The sequence below is a fragment of the Tympanuchus pallidicinctus genome, unplaced genomic scaffold (assembly GCF_026119805.1).
Source record: "Tympanuchus pallidicinctus isolate F22 unplaced genomic scaffold, pur_lepc_1.0 scaffold8, whole genome shotgun sequence".
NCBI classification, from domain to species: Eukaryota; Metazoa; Chordata; class Aves; order Galliformes; family Phasianidae; genus Tympanuchus; species Tympanuchus pallidicinctus.
In genome coordinates, this window is record NW_026294802.1 from 15,091,198 (window position 1) to 15,109,311 (window position 18,114).

The 18,114-nt window shown below is 50.2% G+C and overlaps 2 protein-coding genes across 2 annotated transcripts; both read right to left on the bottom strand.

The window, feature by feature from the left end:
* Window positions 1-233: 233 nt before the first annotated feature.
* Window positions 234-3,486, bottom strand: TNFRSF13C (TNF receptor superfamily member 13C). The gene is made up of 3 exons (XM_052667269.1): window positions 3,257-3,486; window positions 2,855-3,064; window positions 234-2,205 (listed from the first exon to the last, which is right to left on the bottom strand). The coding sequence occupies exons 1-3, from the start codon at window positions 3,384-3,386 to the stop codon at window positions 1,892-1,894; spliced, it is 654 nt and encodes a 217-aa protein (XP_052523229.1). The 5' UTR covers window positions 3,387-3,486; the 3' UTR covers window positions 234-1,891.
* An 8,492-nt stretch (window positions 3,487-11,978) lies between these two features.
* CENPM (centromere protein M) lies at window positions 11,979-17,976 on the bottom strand. The gene is made up of 7 exons (XM_052668879.1): window positions 17,846-17,976; window positions 17,467-17,546; window positions 16,146-16,244; window positions 15,304-15,383; window positions 14,171-14,262; window positions 13,238-13,372; window positions 11,979-12,304 (listed from the first exon to the last, which is right to left on the bottom strand). The coding sequence occupies exons 1-6, from the start codon at window positions 17,900-17,902 to the stop codon at window positions 13,247-13,249; spliced, it is 534 nt and encodes a 177-aa protein (XP_052524839.1). The 5' UTR covers window positions 17,903-17,976; the 3' UTR covers window positions 11,979-12,304; window positions 13,238-13,246.
* Between the last annotated feature and the right edge of the window lie 138 nt (window positions 17,977-18,114).

Consider the following 18,114-nt stretch of genomic DNA (forward strand, 5'->3'; position numbering starts at 1 on the left):
AATCAAAGAATCAAGACTGGAAAAGGCCTTTAAGATCACCCAGTGTTATCATCAGCCTATCTCCTCCATGCCCACTAACCATGTCTCTCAGTGCCACAGCCACACGGTTCTGGAACACCCTCAGTGATGGTGGTGGTGACCCCACCTCCCCCCTGGGCAGCCCATTCCAATACTCCACCATGGCATCCTGCAAAGGAGAAACACCTGAAGAAATAAGAGCCAGAACCCTCACCTGAGCAGAAAGAGGTGGTTTTTTTCAACAAGATTATAGGAGTTTATTTTCTGGTGTGGAGTCTGAACCACACCCATATGTCACAGCTATGGGAAATGGAAGGGGAGATGCAGCAGCACTGCTCCCTTTGCCTCCTAGCCCTGTTGTCCATGAAGTAGGCTGTCCTGCCTCCCAGTGGTCCTTCTATTACAACCAGGGAGATGATGGAGTCATCTTCCCTAGAGTTGTTCAGAGTGTGTCCAGGGCTGGACTTGATGGACTTCCACCTAATAAGATGTGCAGAGACTGCAGCCCCAGCAATAGGAACACATCACGTCTTGAGATGTGTTAGGCATTACCTGGAGCAAGGCTCATCCCAGGAAGCTGGTTTAGGTCTGAAAGAGGAGGTGTGGTGAAGAACGTAGGCTCATGTACCCAAATGGTTCCCCATTGGGATGAAGGCAGCAAAGCCAACACGGCATCTATGGCAAGGAGAGGAGGGAGGCATCACCCTCTAACAAGACTGTATGGTCCTGCAGAGGCAGTGACACCAGATACAATGTCACTGCTCAATCCTTGGACCTCCACGGCCATTGGGTGAGCACGGCAGCATCCTCCATCTTCTGAAGGCTGTGACAGGGAGGAGAATGCTCTTGCTGGGTGTGGCACTGTCATTGGTGGTGGTGACATAGGAAGCCAGAACAAATGGTGGATGAGGAGCAAAGCTGGGATCTCAGGAGAGAGCACAATGTGCACGATTGGCTTCATTCCCAAAGCTTCTTGCACAGGTGAGCCATTGGCTTATGTGCGAGCGTGGCCACTGAGCTGCCTTGGACTGGCGCTGCTGGTCAATTCTCACGCACAGCAACCCCCCGAAGACACACACATAAATTAAGTCATCCCTCCCACGCTCGCATCACTCCCTGCCTGGTTGTGTGCAGCACGGGTACATCCATCACTGTGAGTCCTGTCACCACAAGTGACATGCAGTATTTTTGCAGCCACTGTGAGCTGAAGTGATGGTTGTCTGGGGCCATCATGACAAGCTCCTGCAGCCAGTGCTCCTCCCAACCAGCAGTCTCCATTGCCTGCCTCTGGTTCTCGCTGACTTCAGTTACCATTGCTCAGAGCAAAGACAGATTTCCACGATTCTTTCCCTTGCTCCCTGATCGAAAAGATGAATTGTTTCCCATTCCCTGGGCATTCAAGATGCAGAGGGAGTTCCCCTGACTGCCCACGGGTGCCAGCCACCAAATAACAATGCCTAAAGGGAGCAGGGATATAGATGTCACAGCATGAAGGGGACAGGAGAAGCAAAACTGTGCATAGAGAAGATGCTGGATGAGCTTTTCTCCGTAAGGCCCCAAGCCATTGGTCAGTAGCAATCATTGAGCTAATGTTGATGGGGTTCGGTCCTAAAGGAACTCCCTGCTTCCCCTCTTGCTGATCTTCCAGCCCCGTGTCCCTAGAAGTGTCCCATTCAGCAGCAGACCCATCTGGACTCCCCAGTTCCATAGTTCAGCAGCTTTTGGTAACACAGCATAAATCCTTGGGCTTCCTCTAGTGACGGCAGGCATGGCTGGGACTCCATACAAATGGGGAAACATAAAATGCAAAACCCAGTTCTGGTGCAGCTTATGTCCGTGCAAGATTTTGTCCCCTAGGGAAGGGCTCTGGCTGTCACAGTCTCTCCTCACCCATGCATTCCTGAGTGGTTTTGGTGGTGACCAAGGCAGTGGCTCCCAGTTCGGTGGCCGGCAGCGGGAAGCCGTGGCCATGCTCCTTATGGTGGGGCCAGGTAGTGGCCAGCAGCACCACATCACCCTTAGCATCACCCTGGCAACACGGCCGCCGTTTCGCTCCATCCCTCCTGGGCATCCTCAGACCTCCATTGCGGTGTGGGCAGGGGCCTTGTGTTGGGTTGGCGTTCCCCTCTGGAGTACTGACATCCAAGCAGCCGGAGCTGGGCAGGGGGCCGGCATCACCCAGGCTTTCTGAGAGAGGGTGAGAAGTGGGGTCAGGGGCTGGAAGAGGGATCTCCCCACCACACTGCTTTGTAGCACATTTTTTTCCCCAAAAAATGTAATTGGGGAAGTGCGCCTTGCACTTGTGCCTCGAGCCTCCTGCGAGCCCGTGCTAACACTAAGAACCGGGCATGATTGCTTCCCATTTAAAAATAGACTTGTTTACAAGTAGCAATGGCCACGTGCCTCCCCACGCTTGCTGTCGTGGGATTTCTCACTCTTTTGTTTTCAGTACTGTTCACGGGGATCCCTGGTGGGGCACTGTGACTTCACCTCCTGGAAGTGCCCTGTGGGGAGAGGCACAGCTCTATCCCTTACCCCAACAACGGTGTCTTCAGGGGTGACCCCATCAGATGCTTGGTGCATTGTGTTCTGCTGATAAGGGCTGGCTCTGACACTGTCAACTCCTTGGAGTGGCAGTGGCATGCAAGTGTCAGAGGATGCTGGGAACACCTTATGGGGTTCTCAGCACGGTACCCCAATTCACATGGCTCCCACTGCGTATTGAGTTCTTTTCATGTTGCCCTGGGGAGAGGGGTGGCCTCTGGGGCACCCAAGGAAGATGTAGGAAATATGAGCGACCCCAAGGAGCCAATAGAGTGAGCACAAAATCTCCTACCTCCTGCTCCGTCTTCAACCTCCTGCTCTGTCTTCCTCCTCTTCCTCCTCCGTTTCCTCAGCTTGCAGGCAAGGAAGCCCCAGAGGGCAGCCAGGGCCAGGAGAAGTCCCACCAGTGCAGGGACCCCAAAGATCAGAAGCCTGCTGAGCAGGTGCATGGAGGGGACGGCGGGCAGTGTGCCTGAGCTGGGCACTCCAGGGGCAGGCTCTGCTGTGGTGAAATGCCAGCAGGGTCAGAAGGGGCAAAATGGCATTACCAAGGTATTCCAGCACTGCGGCTGCAGTCATGGAGCTCCATCCCATCTCCATTGCCACTTCCACCGCGACTCACAGAAGGTCTCCTCCAAGCCCACCCCACAGCATCCTCCCGCCCCCTTCACCACCCAACCCTGGCCACACTTACTTGAGTTGTCCCCGAACAGCTCGGAGCACATCACGCAGGATTTGGTTAGCTGGTCAAAGCAATAGGAGGAGAGGCAGGAGACACCGCCGTCTGCTTTTCCTGGGGAGGCCATGGCCGAGCGCTCCTGCATGGCTTGGCGTAGAGCAGCTGCCCGAGTGTGAAATCGCAGAGCCCCAGGGCGGGTGGCAGAGGGAGATGCAGTCTGTCGAGCTGCCTCAGCTCCCCTGGGGCTCCTGGTGCTTCACTTCCCCTGGGGCGGATCTTCACCCAGGAGGAGGAGGCCAACAACGCACCCACTGACAGCCCCTCTGTTCCAAAATGTGATGCTAAAATCTGTCCTGCCCTGGCCCACTGGTGTCACCTCCCCATCTGATGTCACCCCCAGCCCCTCAGTGTCTAAGATCTACCCCAGTCTACAGCATCAGGGACTTGCTGGCGGCCCCTTGCAGAAGCCCCCTGGTGGGCCATGTGTCCACATGAGCTGTGGGACAGAAATCCCTGGGCCAGGTGCTCTGCCTCACTCCAAGACCAACACAAAAAGGCTGAACCTGCCTGTTACACCCTTCGCATCACCAGCTTAGGCCCTTGGCAAGGAGCGTCAAAGCCCCTTGGTGCCAATTCTTCAGGGGTTTAGAGCTCTCTCTGCTCACAGTAACTGGGAACAAGTCTGGTCCCAAGACCCTCAGAGAGGACAAAATACACCATGAAGGGCCTCAGGTGTCCCTCATCATGAGCAAGAGATTCCCTGCCACTGACACCCATATGTCAAATCCTGGTGGTTGAGACCTGAAGTACGTAAGGGGTGGATTTCTGCTTTGCAGGCAGCCCTTCTCCATCACAGAATATTTTAGGTCAGAAGGGACCTGAAAGCCCACCTAGTGCCCACCCCGTGCCATGGGCAGGGCTGCCTCCCACCAGCTCAGGCTGCCCAAGGCCATATCCAACCTATCCTTTAATCTCCAGGGATGGGGCATCCACAGCTCACTGGGCAGCCTGTACCACTGTCTCACTGCCCTCTCAGTGAAGATTTTTCCCTCAGTGTCTAAACTGAACAAGCATTATGCCCCTTCCTCCTTCATCCCACAGGAAGGGAAGGACCTAGATACGATGCTGGCTCACCCTGCTGAAGGAGACCTGCAGCCCCACGGGCTCCTCCCAGCACAGCCTCTTCCTCCCTGGGCACGTCGGCTGGGAGAGTGAAAGTTGTGGCCAAAACTGATTGCTGCCCACCAGCTCCACACCCAAGGTAATTTCACTTCCCCTTCCACCTCGGAGCCCAGCGGCCTCTTGTTGTCCATGGCTGGTGCCCGCATGGCACCGTCCTCCCCCAGAGAAGCGCAGCCCTGGCCCAGTGACTCAGTTCTTCCACTTACGCCTGACTCAAAAGCAAACTCCCCGAGCACACCCTGCCCTTCTCTCTTGTTTCAGGGCCCAGTGGTGAGCTCAGTGCCCTCTGCATTGCCTCAGGTACCCATAGGTGCTGCTTCTCCACTGAGCAACACCTTTGTGCCTGCTGCCAGCTGTTTCTTTACGGAATAGTTTTGAGTTGGAAGGGACTCTTAAAGGCCATCTGATCCAATTCCCTTGCAATGTAGGTGCCCCTACAGCTCAATCAGGGTGCTCAGAGCCTCTGCAACCTGACCTAGGATGTCTCCAGGGATGGGGATCACCACCTCTCTGGGCAACCTGTGCCAGTGTCTCACTCTCCTTATACAGTAAAAAACATTTTCATTATATGCCCAATCGAAATCTCCCTATCTCTCATCTTCCATCCCTCTCCCGTCACCCACTGTTCGTTCCCATTCCCTTCCATGCACGTCTGCTCATGCCCAGGCTAGGAAAATGATGTTTCAACTTGCACATTGCAGGGTTTACTCATGGAGAAAATCACCGCTGACTTCCCCGGCAGCACTCACGTGTGAGCTGCGCACCCAGGGCTCCAGCCTCTGCCTCTCTGGCCCTCGTGGCAGCTTCAGGAGCGGGGACAGTGAGGACCCGGTGGCTGGTTAGTGGTGATGGGCTGCTCGCATCTAGGGGTGCTTGATAATAGCATAAATGCATAATTAAAGAGCAGAAAAAATGACTCACTGGATAAGGAAATGTGCTTTTCTTATCTTTGCGGAGAAATGAGTGCCCCGGGAGCTGGGAAGCCTAGCTAACCAAGTGGTTTTATAAAACAAATAAACCAGCAAAAATATCAAAAGAGCTATTTAAAAGTTACGGCTCAATCCTGGAGCTGGAGAAGGCTGTATTTCTGCACTGTGTGCCCCAGCCCAGAAGCAGGGCAGGCCCTCATCCCCATCCCTGCGTGAGCGGTTCCTGCAGCCCCACGGCGGGTGCAGTGACTCACACATGCTCTCGGGGCTGGCTGTGTCAGAAAATATCCACCAAAAGTACACCTTGTGCTCGCGTGCACCGGAAACCCAACAACGTGTTGGTTACAGAGGTGTTTATCTGGCGGACCCACTGACCTCAGGACAAACCTCTAACACGTGCAGCTCACATTTGTCCCATTGGCCACAGCCACCTGCACATGGGGTGGGTGAGAGGATGACCTCCCACCCCTTACCAGTATTTTGATTTTTGGCTTTTGGTTGCATCCTGGGCTGCTCGAGCCAATGCTGGTTGCAGGAATGGTCGGATGCCAACCTCAAGCTGGTTGCAGCCCTGCAGCACTGATGTAGGCTGCAGCAAGAGGAGCGAGCTGCACATGGCTGGGCATGAGTGTGGCCCCAAGCTGGGATGAGGTGGAGGAGTGAGTGGCTGCTGAGCCTGAAAGGCCTTGCAGCAGTGAGCTTGGCACCACCGTGCAGCTGGCCCCAGGCTCTGCTGGCAGCATTCCCTCCAAGTACCCATAGAACACAAACGGATGGACCGCCACAGGTTGCAGCACTGAGGAGCTGTGCATCCATGCAGCGCTCCCCACCACCCCACTGAAAAATGCAGAGGATGAGGGCAGCGCAGTTTTTAAGTCCCTTAACCATCTTGTCTCTGAGCTAGCTAACTAGGACTGCAAATCCCTGGTGATAATCACAGACACCATGCCTGCGAGCTTTCCCTCGGACCATTCATTTTGCTTGATGATGCTTTAAAGAGACATCTAATGAGGATAATCTGATTCAAATCCCCTCTGCTTTTGGGTAGGCAGACCAATTTAGTCCCCCTCACACTCCTTCTTCCCCAGTGGCTCTCTTTATTTCCCCTTCTCATATGAATCACTCTGGGGTTTCCTTTGCTCTTTGCACTGCTATTTCGATTTTTTGATATGACCACCGCAATCAATATTCACTCAATTTAGAGCCTCATTAGCATGAAATCAGATTCACTTTTTACTCACATCCTCTCGGCGATACGTTGCTGGATGGTGCTTCAGCCCTTACATCGGGTGCAGGAACATCACAACCTGGTTACAAACTTTCCTCCTTATCTGATTAAATCAGAACCTCTTACAGGAGATCCACACACCCAGGCCACCATCAAGTTGAGCTCCGGGGAGGGAGAAGGTCTCAATCACAATTGTCTTTCAATGCAGAGCAGATGGTGAACGTACCACCTATATAATTTATAGGACACCATCACTACCTATTAGTCCCATGCAGTGGCTGAGCAAAGCCACACCAGAGCTCAGCATGCTGGCAGCAGCCTGGTGTATGTGAGAGCCCACATGCATCATAGGTGTGTGGGCTGGGGGATGTCACCCATCTGCTTACACCCACGGCACGGAGCAGGGGACATAATGCCACAGCCCCCATCCCAGAGGGGGTTACCAGGACTGGGGCAAGCGCCACCCAGCCCACCAACTTGTATACAAAGTAGGTCAGCATTATGCAACATCTGCACACAAGCAGCTCCTCGGCGTTTCCCCAGGAGCAGCTCGCACGCAGCAGCAGGATGGATGCTGGGGTGCTGTGAGGCCAGGCACCAGGCTTTGCTATGCGTCGCTCCTTTTGGTATCTAAAGGGGGGGGGGGGGGGGGGGTATGAGAAAGAAGGGGACAGACTATTTAACATGATCTGTCAGGATAGGGCAAGAGGAGATGGTTTCAAGCTAAAAGAGGGGAGATTTAGACTGGATGTAAGGAAAAAAGGTTGTTATAATCAGGGTGGTGAGGCACTGGGGCAGGATGCCCAGAAAAGCAGTGGATCCCCACCCCTGGAGAAAAAAGTCAGGCTGGAGGGGCTCTGAGCATCCTGATTGAGTAGTAGGTGTCCCTATTCACTGCAGGGGAGTTAGACCGGATGGCCTTTAAAGGTCCCTTCTAACTCAAATGATTCTGTGATTTTAGGATTCTCTGCCTGCACAGCTGTGCATACAGTTTGCTGAGGCTTCTGAAGCCTGGGAGGGAGGAGGGACAGGCAAAGCTGCAGCATCTCTGTGTCCACAGTGCCCAAGACTCCCTCCCTCGCCCTTTACCTCAGCGCCTCAGGGTTTCCCCAGCTCCACCACCTTTGATCAGCACAGGGCCCCCGAGTCACAGGGGGGATGAGGTTTAATCAAGCAGTGCTGGCCCATGGCTGTGCAGAGAGCCACAGGTAGCTACAGACATCACCCAGCTGAACACAGCTCAGGCTCCACATCTGTCAGCTCCGCTGAGCTAAAGAGGGAGCAGAGTAGGGGAAAAAAGCCATGTGTGTTCATGCTGGGGTGATGCCAACACTGCTGTCAAATGGAGGCAAGCAGCCAGCAGGGAGGCGAGGAGAGCTCTGAGCTGACCATTGCCAATAACAACGGCATCTCACGGGCCCCTCAGCCTCCATAAGCGCTTGTGGGTCACACCATGAGCATGGAAGCCAACGTGGCACGTTTATCTGGGCTGTTTTAGGTATTGCCTGTGCTCACAGCAATGTCCCTGCATGGTTCCTGCACACAGAACACCCGCCCTTGAGAACACCTCAGCTGCTCGGGGCACAGCTCACTGCAGCACAGGATGCAGGGGGACAGAGGACACAGCAGCCCACGCACAGGGACCAGCTTTCCAGGGGGAGGTGGCTTCTGTCTTTGTTTTCATCTTCAACCCACCTCAGCGCTCCTTCCTGTGACGTGCAGAGCCCCTGGGGCTCTTGCACCCAGCCCGCAGCTGCACCTGGCCCAGCGGGGACGTGTATGTAAAGCACAGGCTCTTTCACACACCGCTGACTTCCTCTTGCCAAGGACACAGCGAGGAGGATGGCCACAGCTTCCGTAGCTGCCTGCAAAGTCAGACGTGCCATACAGCCCCTCGTGACACCGTTAGCCCAAAGGGGACCTCAGCACCACAGCACGTGGCAGCCCCTCCTGGAGCCCGTGGGCCAGGAGCTGCTTGTTTGAGGGGGCTCTGAGCGAGGCATGTCACCCCCCAAGCCTCCCGCATGCCACTGCTCCTGTGCTCCAGCTTGTCACATCCAAGCCAGCCCGAGGGGATCCATCCTGCCTCGCATCTCCGTGCCGTATTAATATTTAACGGTGAGGGAGAGAGAGCCAGAGACTTTGATTTCTCCCACCAGCCAGCTCAAGGACAACTCCGCAGCACAGGGAATTTCAGTGCTTCAGAAGGTGGGTTTGGGCTGGTTCACAACAGAACTCAACCACATTGCATTGCCCCAGGAGAAGGGTGAACTCAATACTCCATGAGAAAAGCAGGAGCTTGGTTTTAGCCCCCTTGCCACAGGAACGGACACCGAGCAGCACTCCTTTACATCAGAATGATGGCAAACATCAAACTCTGCTCATCAGGACAACGTCAGCCCAGATTTGCAGCCCCAAGGACACCAAAATGCCATGCCAATGTCAACTCACTCCCACTGCAGAGGAGGCAGCTCCTGTTTCATGTGCAGTGCCAGCAAGGCACAGCGAATTTTAACACACGTGCCCAGAGTCATGCAAGAGATCAGTTACAGAGACCAAGGGAACCCAGGGATTCTGGCTCCAGCTCTGGGCTGTGCCAGCTCTTGCTCTCTCTTGCATATAAATCCTTTTTCCCCACCAGTGAAGGACAGCTGGTCAGTGAGCAGAAAGTGGCAGCTGATCAACAGCCAGCAGCGACATGGCACATCAGTGCAGGGTGGGAGGCAGAGAAGGCTCGGTGAGCAGGGGGAGCTGCCAGGTGACTTGGGCCAGCAGAAGGAAGAGCAGCTTGGGTCTGACCTGATCAGAGCCCTACAGAACTTCTATAGTCAAGGAAGGTCAGAAACCCCACAGAAGGAAACACCTCCTCTGCTTTCATGCTCTTTCCAAGGCATGCAGCAGACCAGATACCTCTGCCACGGCTCTGCAACTCAGGGCAGCACAGCAGTCTTTCCCTGCCCCCCTATCCCAGCCAAGCCTCTGCCAACTGCAGATCTCATGAAGTAGAAACATTTGGGTTTAACCAAAGATCTCCAAAGAGATGGCATAATACAAGAGCTGGCCTTGAATCTAAATCTCTACCATCAGTTTCAAGATTCGGAGGGCAGGCAAATTGCATGTGCTGGGTTTATCTCTGCTGTTACAGGATAGAGATCATTTACTCCAGGCCCATAACAGTACAGCTTCTTTCCCCTGGTAGCACAGACTGAACATACCATGTGTCTTATTATGCCTAAAAATTGGTCTGATTTAACTAACGCGGTTGCAAACCCAGCAGAAAAAAAAGCTTCTCTTGGAAAACCTGGGCCTACAGAGAGCTATAATCCAAGCAGCTAATGCTAACTGTGCCCATTTGTGCTAAAATCTCTTACCTCTATGCGCAGCTCAGCCAGCCGGGTGAGGACACAAAATCTTCCTCCCGTGGGTCACACTGCAGCAGCAGACAAGTCCTCATTACAGCCTCACTCAGCGCTGCATGACCAAAGCTCACTTTAGTGCAACTGGTGTAAGCTCTTCTATGCTAATCAAACTGCTTTTACACTAATTTCGCTGGCACACAGCTGACAAAAATACATCCACAAAGTAAAGTAGCCAAAGCAGCAAAGCTCACAGGTACTTTTGCTAGAGAGAGGGAGATTTTTCATCGTAGACCTCCAAAGAAATAGGGAATTGAGGCACAGAAAGATAAAAAAAAAAAAAAAAAAAAAAATCCAGAATATTTCTATTAGTTTAGGTTTCAGCTAGGCTGACAAACTCTTTTGTGATGTTTGAAGATGACAACAGAACCTAAGTGAGTAGCCTTAGCTCAATTCCAGGCACTCCAAATCTCTGTTCCGAATCCAAGTACTACTTTCACAAGGCCATTATCAGATATTAGCATTGGCTACTCCATCTAGATGGGGGGGGTATCCTCAGCTGCCTTGTCTGCTCAGCATTGTTATGCCCTGCCTGAACTAATAGCTGACAGTTCCTAGAGGTATTTACACAGTTGTAGCTGTAGCTTTAGATGTGTCCCAACGACTTTCAGTTGTAAAACATGATGGACCTGAGACACAGTGTCATATTCTTAGATATGCTCCACTTCCCCTGCCAGCTCTATTAAAGACTTTTTCCCAAGAGTAAGAAAAATATTTGCCCCTAGGTGAAGTGAGATGTTGCTCTTAAGGAACTAGATTTTATTTTGTAGCAGCTAGGACTCAGCCACCTGTGGGCAGAACCAACAGTACCTCTCTGCTTAGGAAGTGGTAGAAGGAAATGCCCTATTTGATCCACTATGCTTGAAGGTGTTGGACAGCAATACATGGGGGTTGCTACAGGGGTGAACCAAAGAAATTTTCATTTTCACCAGTTAAAAAACTGATTTTACCCAAGCTCGGGAGTTTTCTGGGGGAGCTGGAGAGCAGTCAAGGAGATGAAAGTCCCCTGACCTTACAGCAGTTGCAAAGAACACACAAGAATCACTCTTTTCTCATTTGGTGCCACAAGCCTTCCTCTCCTCCCCTCCCCTTACTGCACCTGTACACTGAGAGCAAATTGAAACCAGTCTATTCTGAAACACGGCCTCATTTATTCAGAGGAACCCAAAGTCAGAGTGAAGCTCAGCCACCATAACCAACAGAGAAACTGGTGTTTCAGTCTCTGGTGGTAAAGTCCTCGCAGGCATTGGCAGGATCGCAAAGCTGAAAGTAGGGCAAGCCCATTAAGCTCCCCATCCTTCTTACATGGCCATGAGACTTCGCACATCTTTCTCCTCTGGGTTTTAGCCATAGTCCAGCCCTTTTGGACACCATAACACAGCTGAGCGGTTTAGCTCCTTTGTTCCAGCTGACAAACATCCTATCTCTCCCCTGCCAGCAACAATACAACTGGAGCTGGGATTTGTGTGTCCTCTGAGCAAGGATACAGGCTTTGCGTCTTGCTGAGCTGTCTTTGCAAGGACTGCCAACACTCACAGTTGATTAAGCCTGCAATGCTGCTCTCTCCTGCTCATAGACAGATGTCAGAAACAAGCTAAGCAAAACAGCACATGCAGCTACAGCTCTGCACCTAGGAACATTAAAGCAGACTATTAGGGATTAAGTTAAACTGCAGAAGAGCTTAACAGATCCTGTCAGAACTTAATTTCTACCTGGCATGCAATTCTGGATAAGAAACAGCCCAATACTTCAAGAAACAACCTATTCTGTAAGGTGGTTCAATTCAGCTTACAGAAGCATCATATTTTGAGAGGTTTTGCCACCACCATGTGGCCGAAGCAGTGACTGCAGCCTACCAAGTCACAACTCACAGGACGGTAGAAATGCCAGCAAGGACCAGTTCCACTGCCTGGTCTAATTGGGAAAAGCATTCATAGGTTTTAAAGCCCATCCTACAGACCTAAACAAAGAAATCATACCAATTAATATTATATATTTTATTAATTTAAAACTCCAAAACACACTACTGACTGGCAGTAAGAATAAGGCATGAATTACTGCTGATAGGAAGCTATTAGTTAAATAATTGCACACATCATATGCCCAACTTGCAAGAGTCACCGTGTGTTTTCAGTATGCTGCTACAGTCCTGTTGGCTTTCATCTCTGGTCAGCTGCAGGGTGCAGAGCCTCAGTCCTACAGATGCTGGAGGGAAGAATGCAGTCCTGCAGCTCTCTGAACCAAAACTGCCCAGTTTGCAGAGGCTTGCTGGAAGCCAGCAACTTCCATTATTCTCAGATTTGATTCTCTGGGAGCATAAGAGAGAAAAAAAAACAATTCTGTGTTTTTAATTTGGGAATAGGGGCTGATTTTCAGTAGTAACTGCCTATTTCTCCTACTGCGGCCTGTCTGTAAGGGCTGTATCCCAAATACTGCCACATCTCCTCATTTCTTAACTTGCAGAAAGTTTGACATCTTCAGATAAATCTCTCCTTGGTTTGCAGGAGCTGACTTGCAGCAGCACAGTTCACAGCTGTTCAAATCAAATTATTTTGTGCTTAAGAGATAAAGCCTTTTTCTCTAAAGATTTAAAAGAAAGCTAAAGTGCTAGATTATCTTCTTCAGTCCCTTCCTCCCCAGTTATGTGCCAGGCATGGAAATGCTGAGCCCTTCAGTGGGCAGATGCTCACACAGCTGGATCATTAACTGCCAATTGCAGCATATCTTGAAGCTGAAGGACTGCCTTTCTCCCTTGTTACTCTCTTGGTGAGGAAACAAAGTCTGCAGTGAGGTTCTGCATTAATCCAAGGTGCTACATTGCTATTGAGAGGAAGCAGAAGCCTGCTGCCTCACCTGCTGCCTACAGAAATTAAGACACTCAACCATGATAAGCCGCATCTGGGATTAGTTGCCTGTTTTACTGAGAGAATATCAGGAGAATATGTCATTCCTGGCCACTAGCAAAGTGGCTGAAATCCAAAACCCATCACACAGTGGCATTCAAATGTAACAACAGGTAGGGAACCCTAATTCAAACTATCCTCTCCTCACCTATACTTTATTCACTCAATAGGAATCATTCTTTTATTATTATTTTTTTTTAAGTAGACTAGCAACTACAAACAGCTCTGGATGAGTGGTTGTAACAAATCCGGCAAGAAAGCTTCCCAAAGCAATTCCAACTGCAGCAGCTCAAATGCCCTGAAGTAAAGAAAAATGATGAATCTGGATAAATTCTCACATCAAGAGGCTAATCACCAGCAGAGTTCCTCATCAGCAAGCTGAAGTACATGGCAGAAACTCCTGGTACACGACCAGCACAGATCTGTAGCATCCGGAGAAGTCGCTGAGCAGTGGCAACTCGTATCCCTTCCAGCTGGAAGCAGAACAGAGAAGTTACTTAATAGGAAAAAAAAAAAAAAAAAGCAGTGATTAACAGTGATAAAAGAAAGAACTGGAACCAGCTCTAAGTGTGATTCAGAGCTGCTAGTTACAGAAAACACCCATGAGATTCATTTACTCCCCGAATGCTAGAGGAAGGGCAGAGTTATGCCAGCTGAAAACCCTAAGAAAGTTTCAAGTGCTCAAACTCACTGATGCTGATTTGCTGAGAGAGGCAGCAGCAAACAGAAGGACAGCCAAAGGCACAAATATTATCTGCTGATAAGGAAGCAATCCCTGATGATGGAATGATTATTAAATGGAAAAGAGTGCAACTGCTGCATGCCACCTCCTGTCAGCTTTTCAGACCAAGTGGATAACTGGAAAGAGTGGCAACTCATACTACAAAACAGCAATGAAGCTACAAAGCCTGGCTAACAGGAGCACTGTGTGGGCAAGGACAAACAGCAAACATTTCCAGGGTTCCCAAAAAGAGAAAACGCTTTGAGGAACAAGTGTACCAAGGCTTTGCACATCAGAGAAGCTTTTCATAACTTAGGCTTGGTTTTCTGAGGCTTTGAAGTAGCACCAGAAGGTGCAGGAAATCTCTAAGACTCATTTCAAGGACAGTCAGACTCTTGTATTTATTCCTGCAGAAAGTCTGGTCTCTGACACCACTTACATGTGGCAATATCTTACGTATGTACATTTATTGCTAATGTAATGATGTTATTCAAGATCAGAGGGCAGCAGAATTCCCAAAATACCTTCCAACACCAAATAGGCACCTCACCTCCAGCTCACAGAATATCACAGGACTGCAGTAGTCTTCTCCCAGTTTCCAGATGGCATTCATCTCTACGCTGCAGTTGTTCACCCTGCCAACTACAGAAGTTTTCTGCATTACAAGCCCCATTATCAACATCCAGTGAAGAAAAGTACCAAGAAATTCTGCACGTACAAAACGACTCACAGCTAATTTTGACAGCATCATAGAAGGTAAAGCAACAGCAAGCAGAACAAACAGAATGGTACAAGATACACAGTGGAATTACCACAGAAGTCTTCCATAATACTGACAGCAGGAATAGTGTTGCCACATTACTGAGTACTGCAATGTTAACATTTGGGATAAGGGATCAGACAGTACTCTATCAGCAGGACAGAATCTTCCACTCGTTAATCAGAAGGCCTGACAGAGCATTCATGTCTCCAAGGGCCTCACTCCATCAGGAGAACCATAGCACAAGACTACACTAAGGCTCTTTCTCACCCCTAAATTAGGCCTTCTGAACCCTAAATTCTAGGGACACAGCACCTCTTTTACAACACCCCACAAGATGTGCTGGCCCTCTCAGTTCTTCAGATCTACAGAGAAGTGATGCAGGAAAGTACCCTCTTCACTCAGGGGAGGGAGAGATAGAGAGCGAGACAAAGAAAATTATATGAGACACAATGGGGCCAGACAGCACACAACAGGGATCACAGTCTTGTACTAAAAACCATACTTAATAGTTTAGTAGCTTATCCACTTAAATTCATTTTATTATCACAGTATCATATGCTCCTCACTGCTAATTGAGACTATCATTAAGACTGATCTGCTGGAACAGATACAACAGCATTCTGGAATGGCACAGAAAAATAATTTTAAATTAACATCACAGTTCCTATTCAGGAATGAGAGAAAGGAGATCTGAATGGCAAAAGCAAAAAGGAAAGGGCAAGTGAGAGAAGAGAATCATGTTTTACCCGAGGAAAAAAAAAAAAAATAAGCAAATGAGCTCAGATATATTCAAACAAAGCTTTGATAAATCTACTGGCTGCTTTTGTTCAGTTTCAAATGAAGCCACTCCTTTGCTTTAAGGAACGCAATAGTGAGCTGTTCTGCTCAGAGGGGAGGGATGGGGCAGATGCCATACATACCCCCTGTGACAAGGAAGCACACTTTTCCCAGGAAGAATCTGACATCCACATAAGCTAGTGAAGCTTGAACATTCTTCAAGCTGTCAGAAAAGCACAGACAATCCAGTTGGACAGGGAGGTAAAACCAGCACAGCATGAGGACAAAAGGAATAACTTTCAGAAGCACAGTTGGAAAACCCGTGATGTTAACATCTGCTGATTTGTGAGCCAGCAGAATTACGCTAAGAGCATGGCATCAGGACCTCTGGACTACCCACAGCTGTTTAATAACCCATAAAATAGCCTTTCAACTCAAGACTCAACAGTTAGGCTTAGTTTGAATGGTGTCCTAAAAGGTTTGCGAACGCTAAGCGTCCAAACTCATTAACATCCAATGAGACTTCAGCACTCCTTAGGCTCTTTCAGAAAAGCAAACCCACACATTTCTGCAGCACCATCTGTGCTGTAAGCATGCAGCTGGGCCTGTCATTTTGGTAAATGAGAGCCCAGGATCATCAAAAGTTAAGTAAAAAGATGCTGACTTTCGTGATCTAGCAAATCTTTGCTAATGGCCTGGGGACACAAATATGATTTCTACAAAGATGAGAGAAAAGACATCAGCCCCTGCAGACCTTTCCTTTCTGACTGGAGACTTATGTAGAGCTGATGCCACATGGTCAGCAGTGCCAGTGAAATAGGAAAACAGGCAGAGCAGCTGGCTGATTATTAGGTAGAGATGCTCTACCACAGCAAGTCTAGGGTTTAAAAATCCAGTGATTACAACATAATAAAAGTGTAGATTTATGCATGAATTCAAGAAAGAATATCAGTTTGCTCCCTTGTATTTATGCCTTTTCTTTTACCTGTATTTGCTCTTGATGTCAATAACAAATGCAATCAGATCTATCCTGGGCCGAAGGTGATCCCTCTCTGGAGGTAAGGGGAGGGATGATGCAAGGTGGCTGAAAGAAAATGAATTTGCCAGTTTAACAAATAGTTTGGCAAGGCAGCATCCACTTAATCATAATCACACAGCCACTGCAGCTCACCACATAGCACATAACCAGGAAGCCAGCTAACTGTGAAATAATTGGGCACCAAGGAGATATGGAGATTTTTTTTGGATTCTCATCTCTCTCTTAAGCCTATTCTGAGCTGCTGGCAGCCACATACTTACTAATCCCAGATGTTTAATAATGGGAGGCTTAACATAAAAAGGCTCCTAGAGAAAAAATTGTCCTTATAGATGTGTACAGCAGTCATAGCATTTAACTCTTAATAGACCTTTCCAATTAAGCGAGCTCTGATGCTCCACAAATATATTTTGTTACACTGCTTTCTCAAGTGAGAAATCAGATACGTATCACTTGTATAGCTTTATAGGGGAAGTGCAACTGGGGGAGAGCTCAGTGCTCCCATGATACCACTACTCTTCCTTTCACTGCCTCAGAAGTTACAAGGCTAGTTCAGGTGTTCTCTTACACCACAGTGCCACTGCTGATACAGCTGTGGGAGGAAACACAGGGCTTGTATCCCTTCCAAAGGCATCTGTAGTGTACAGAGTATCACAGAATGGACAAGGTTGGAAGGGATAGGGGAAGAATACTAACAGCACTACATTTTTTGGAAGATTATAAAAAAAGATAGACTGGAAGATTTCCATCTCTTTCTCAACACGCTTCATCTCTAGAAGCCAAAAAAGAAACTGCTTTTGTCCTCCTTGGGGAGAGCCACTTGTAGCAATTAGTCTTAGAGACTGCAGTATTTGTCCCAGTTTTCTTTTATCCACGCACAGTTTGTAGCTTTGTCTGCCAGTCTCTGAACGAAGGTGTTTTGTTTCCTATAAACAAGGAAGAAAACACTGAACAGAAGCATTCCAAAACAGCACAAGATACGAGCCAGGCATGACTAAAAGGCGTGCTGTAATACAAACATCACGACACGCTGATGGCGAGATCTGGGGAACAAGAAACGTCAGGAGCCTCCAGACACGTGCTAAGAGGTGTCAGTGCGAGGGGACACAAAACCCTACAACACCTGTAGGAAATGGGATGTGCAAGTGCCAATTACTTCCACCCCCGCTTCCAGTGACAACCAAACCTCTTTCCCAGAAAGCTGGCCGTACATCAGTGGGGCAGAACCACAAAAAGCGGACCAGCGCCACCCTTCCCCCCGCTCACTCACATGCTGATGTTGAAGTCCTTCTTCTCGCACAGCATGGCCTCGGCGAGCTGCTGCTGCGGGCCGCCCTCCGCGCCCACCAGCTGCGGGGCGACAGGCAGCGGTCACACGGGGTTAACTCATTTGCATACGGCAGCCCATTCCGACAAAGGGATGGACTCCCTCATTTGCATACGGCAGCCCGGCGGCCTATCCCGGAATCATATCTGCATACAACGGCTCAACGAAGGGGGAGGAGGGGCGAGGCCACCGCCGCCGTTGCGGCCGAGGATATGCCCGCCGGGGGGCTGAGCGCTGGGCCAGCTGGGCCGGGCCGAGCGGATCCCAGCCGCACCGCAAAAGAGCCAGAGGACTGGGGACTCCCGGGGCACCGCAGGCTTACCAGTATGGTGGCGCTATTGAGCTCCGGCAGCTTATCGAAGGGCCGCAGCACGGCCATCCCCACCGCCGGCTGCGCGGCGATTTGAAAATGGCCGCCTTGCGTGACGTCACGCTGGGGGCGGGGCGGGGCAGGCGTGCGCTCGGCGGGGAGCGCACCGTTGACGTCAGTGGCGATGGCGCTGCTGGGGCTGCGGGCGTAGGGTGGGGCGAAGCCCGGGCTGCGTGGTGGCCGGCTTTGGAAAGTGTGGTTCCTCGTCCCCGGAGCTGTCC

Excerpts from the sequence above, each read along its gene's own strand:
- TNFRSF13C (XM_052667269.1), bottom strand. The coding sequence starts at position 3,386 with ATGCAGGAGCGCTCGGCCATGGCCTCCCCAGGAAAAGCAGACGGCGGT. Across the intron at positions 3,065-3,256 it reads GCTGTTCGGGGACAACTCAA|CAGAGCCTGCCCCTGGAGTG; the intron begins GTAAGTGTGGCC and ends ATTTCACCACAG. Across the intron at positions 2,206-2,854 it reads GGTTGAAGACGGAGCAGGAG|AAAGCCTGGGTGATGCCGGC; the intron begins GTAGGAGATTTT and ends ACCCTCTCTCAG.
- CENPM (XM_052668879.1), bottom strand. The coding sequence starts at position 17,902 with ATGGCCGTGCTGCGGCCCTTCGATAAGCTGCCGGAGCTCAATAGCGCC. Across the intron at positions 16,245-17,466 it reads AAGGACTTCAACATCAGCAT|CCACCTTGCATCATCCCTCC; the intron begins GTGAGTGAGCGG and ends ATTTTCTTTCAG. Across the intron at positions 15,384-16,145 it reads GACATCAAGAGCAAATACAG|CTTGAAGAATGTTCAAGCTT; the intron begins GTAAAAGAAAAG and ends CTTTTCTGACAG.